Here is a 4,182-nt window from a genome sequence, read left to right on the forward strand (position 1 = left end):
TGCTCCCTCGCCCCCGGCACGGCACAGGACACCGCTCCGGGCTCCTCCCGGCCCCGCCTCCCGCCCGCGGCGCCCCCTGCAGAGCCGGACACGGGGCTGCTCCTGCCCGGCCGTGCGGCGCCTTCCCAGTACTCGGAGGAACTCTTCTCCGAGCAGGGAAACTGCCTTTTCCAGCTGGCCCCAATCACGTATTCCATAGGTGGCCGAGGAAACAGCGCTATAACGAGGAAAAGTTGTGTTACAGTGATACAGTGGTCTCGAGAAACCTGGAGCAATAGTTTTGGAAAAGAACTGATACCTGCTTTATACTCATCCCTAACTTAGGTTTTGTCGTGTCTTCTATGAGCAAGGAAAATTCCTAGGGGGAAGCCAAGTACAGAATGAAGTAGCTTGATGTTCTGTGTTTTCATCTAGAAGATGCTGTCTTTCAAATGAGGTTTACCAGTTTCCGTAAGACTATGCCCACGTTTGAGTACAGAGGCAATAAGCAGTGGAAGGACACTGTTATTGTTCAGAGAGTAGGACTCAACTTAGTAATTTTGTCACTGAAGACAAAGCAACAGATTCTGCCTAAATTATTCAGCTTATTCCTTTGCAAACTTAGAAAAACGCTTGTACCGGCGAGATCTTTCACTGATGCACTTCAGCACAGCAAAAGCAGACCCCTTACGACCTGGCTTCCCAGTCAAGGCAGTCATTCCCAAGCAGTCAGTGGACATTCTGTATGCAGCTTAATGTCACCACTAATGTTAGAAGAGAGGTGGTTACAAGCAGAAAGGAACCAACTATTTTACATTAATCTATCTTAGAAGTTCATCAAATTCTCTTGTTACCTCCAAATCTTTCTTTACTCAAAACCTACTTTAAGCTTACAAACTCTGCCACTGCCTGTCCTCCAAAACCAAAGTCTTTGCTCTCACAATAGGGAAGTACTAGGACAAAAAGCACTTCCTGATGATAGAGCCTTATGAGAAATTCCCCGTATGCAAAGAAGAAACTGTAACTTTCCTGTTGGAATCATCCCAAAATATACACTAGAATAAAGAACACACGGGCACTGGAGAAGTGTGCAAATACAGAACTTATTTGGGATTTATGTGAAAGACAAAAGTTAACCAGTTGAAAACTAGAGTCTCTAGGCAAATTCTTTTACTATTATGGAACGGCAAGTATATATTAAGAACTATTAAAACAGATGGATCAGCACACGTATGACTTTATGACTGCTCCACATTATTTCCCTTGTTAAGCTGTGTATCTTCTAACTTCCAATATAAAAAGTTAAAAACAAAATCATCTCTCTGATGTTAGATGAGAATTTCAACATGCTCTTATGAAATAAGCTTTTAAATTCTTTCTTTAAAGCCTGGCAGTATCACAGAGAAGGTTAGCAGAGTCAGCTTCCAGCTTCGTGGGAACCCACAGGACTTCTCCATGTCTGTCAGTGCCACTTAGGATACTCTGCATTTTATTTAATCGATGCAGAGCCCACAGGAAACCACTTTAGCATTTAAACTTCCCAAGGCTCTAAAGTGAAATTAATGTGCCTCCACAAATGAGCTTAAGTAAAATAACTGCTAGCGTGTTGTTTCAGCAATCTCCAATTAAAAACTCAGATGACAAATCGAGGCAAAGGCCTCTTCACACCCTAGAACACTAGGCTAAGAAACACTTACAAATCTCCTAAAGAAATAATTAAGAAAAAAAAAAAGGGAAATAGAGGGAACATTTCATCTTACCTTGCCCAAAATTGACTGTTCAAGTCTTTCCTCACTTCAGTTCACTGCAGCATATGAACACAGCTGCATTTGCAGCATTATTCTCAAGGGTCTGTCTTATCCCTGTCCAAAAGGGACTAAATTGTTCTTTCTGGAGCCACTGCTTTTTTTTGCTAGGTACTTACAAGGGGTAACAAGGAAAGGATTCGGTAAGTGTTTGAATAGCCATGCTCTCTCTCCTCACTTTTTCTTGGTCACGAAGAGCGGAAAGGCTAGAGACCTCTCATGGAAATGTTCTCTTCTGAGATGAGCTGGGGAATAAGAGGCTGGAAAGCAGTGCTGCAGAAATGGACCCGCTGGTCCTGGTTGATGGCAAGTCGAACGTGAGTCAGCAGTGCCCTGGCAGCCAGGAGGGCCAACCATGTCCTGGGGTGCATCAGGCACAGCATCACCAGCCAGGCAATGAGGGGATTGTCCCGCTCTGCTCTGCACTGGGGCAGCCTCACCTCGAGTCCTGGGGGCAGTTTAGTCACCGTAATATTAAAAAGATCCTTTGCATAACTCTCCCTGCAGCCTTAGCAAAAGAGATATGGCAGCCAAGGAGAGGACTGAAAAGACTTACAGGAGTAGGTGAGGGGAACAAAGGAATTCACAAGCAGCAACATAAATCAGTTGAATTTGCCTGCTTTTTAGATCCAGGGATTTCCTACTACTGCCTTGGGGAATACAAAAGCAAAATGGCTTTCCCTGCCATGTCATCTGGACAGCTGCAGGCACAACACAGGGGAACACACCTAGAGAGCCACACACCTTTGAAGAGAAGCTGCCACGCAGCACAGGGAATGGACATAACTGGCAAAGGCCAGGCAGGAGGGGGAGATACTTATTAACCAGAGGAAGCAGAATGAGCCAGTGAAGCAAACACAGTCAGTAATTTCCCTGGTTCCCCACAGCAGTTACTTCAGACAGCAGGACTAAAGTAGCAGTAGTTTACCAGCAAAAGCTGCATCTCTTCCTTTCTAATGCAGGCAAAAGCACAAAAGTTTGCTGAGCTTTGCAGATGAAGCTTGCAGCTGCAGGTTACTGTAGAGGGAAACTACAAAAACTAAGCAATATTAGCTCCTACAAACAGTTCTCTTTCTGCAACACAGCCCTATGCTATTCCATACATAACAGGGGCAGGGCAGGTCAGAGGCATCTCAAAAACAAGTAAACATATTTAACCAAGCCTCAGTTGAACACCTCTTTTCTGCAACACAGGCTACAGCACCTGTACAAAATGAATGTTACAAAATATCACAAGAGCTGACTTTTACTTCCCCATGAGTGCAAACATGGGGCCTTCCAGAAACACCAGCAACAGGCATGCTTTGCTGAGAACAGAGCCCACCCAACTGCGTGTGCTCATTAGGCACTGAGGGACGGAACACCCACACAGCGCAGAACAGCAATATTTGGAAACAGTTAAATGCAGAGTGCTAGGTAGGGGGAATGTAAAAAGCAAAACACTGCCTACCTACCACTGCTTTGTTGACCCTGGCAGCCCTAATTCTAGACACTAAACACAGGACTCTCTTCTTCCTTGGCCCTCAGCAACCTTTATAGCAGAAAATCAAGGAAAGTGCCATTCATAACAAAGGCAGAAATAGAAAGTTACATCCATCAGAGCAAACCTTCAGTTTTGCAAGAAAAAAACTTTCCTGGAAAAGTGGCTAAAGCCACAGCAATATACAACAGGTGAATAAAATCTCATCCTTATCAGGGTTCTAAGCTAAGCTTGTCATGCTCAGCCTCATCTAGGGCTTCCACATCCCCCCTTTTCTATAGGTCCAGAAACTCCACTTAAGCTCAGGCCTGGGTCTTCAGCATTTACTTGAGCTATACGTGTTTCATGCCCTATCTCCAGCCTTGAAACCCTTCAAGTCTATATTGCAGGTGGCCTTATCTCAAATTCCCTTTCTGTCTCTCTCTTATAGCTTGTCGCTGTAGGATCACGGTGTTACTTTTACCAACTCAATTTGTTCCTGTATAGATTTGAGTATTCAGTACGTTCCTCCATGAGTTCAGCCGCTTCTTAGCTCGTCTTTCCTGAGACTACCGGCGAATCCTGTTATCAGCACCTAGCCCTGCCTGCCCTGTGGGGCTGTGCTGTGCTGCTGAGGGCTCCGGCAGCACTGAGACTGCCCACAGCCCCCAGCTGGTTCTCCTCCCTGGAGCAGCCTTACTGCTGCTGCCCAGCACTCTCCTAGCTCCTTACTCCTGCTCCCCAGCATTCTCCTTTCAGTGATTTAAAACGGATTATAAGTAGGAGTAAACTGGCGGGGCTTAAGTGGATTTAAGTCTAAGGCTTCCCCCTTCCAGAGCTGTGTGGGCACTCTCGGGTTCCCAGCCCCCCTTCTGCCTTCGCACCATAGGCAGCCGTTCGGCACTGCGTGTTGCCTTGATGCAGGCGCTGACACTGAGG

At 45.9% G+C, this 4,182-nt stretch overlaps 2 protein-coding genes across 2 annotated transcripts in view; one reads left to right on the plus strand and one right to left on the minus strand.

Annotated features, from left to right (window-relative positions):
• PIK3AP1 (phosphoinositide-3-kinase adaptor protein 1) overlaps positions 1-2,059 on the minus strand; it is a 41,513-nt gene extending 39,454 nt beyond the window's left edge. The window contains exon 1 of the mRNA XM_017725930.1: positions 1,740-2,059. The gene's annotated coding sequence lies outside the window, so the exon portion shown is untranslated. The remainder of the gene's footprint in view (positions 1-1,739) is intronic.
• Positions 2,060-2,307: 248 nt separating this feature from the next.
• NOLC1 (nucleolar and coiled-body phosphoprotein 1) overlaps positions 2,308-4,182 on the plus strand; it is a 13,062-nt gene continuing 11,187 nt past the window's right edge. Inside the window, exon 1 of the mRNA XM_008643733.2 lies at positions 2,308-2,348. Within this exon, the coding sequence (XP_008641955.2) occupies positions 2,308-2,348 (41 nt within the window). The remainder of the gene's footprint in view (positions 2,349-4,182) is intronic.

The sequence above is a fragment of the Corvus brachyrhynchos genome, unplaced genomic scaffold (assembly GCF_000691975.1).
Source record: "Corvus brachyrhynchos isolate BGI_N302 unplaced genomic scaffold, ASM69197v1 scaffold61, whole genome shotgun sequence".
In the NCBI taxonomy this organism is placed as follows: Eukaryota; Metazoa; Chordata; class Aves; order Passeriformes; family Corvidae; genus Corvus; species Corvus brachyrhynchos.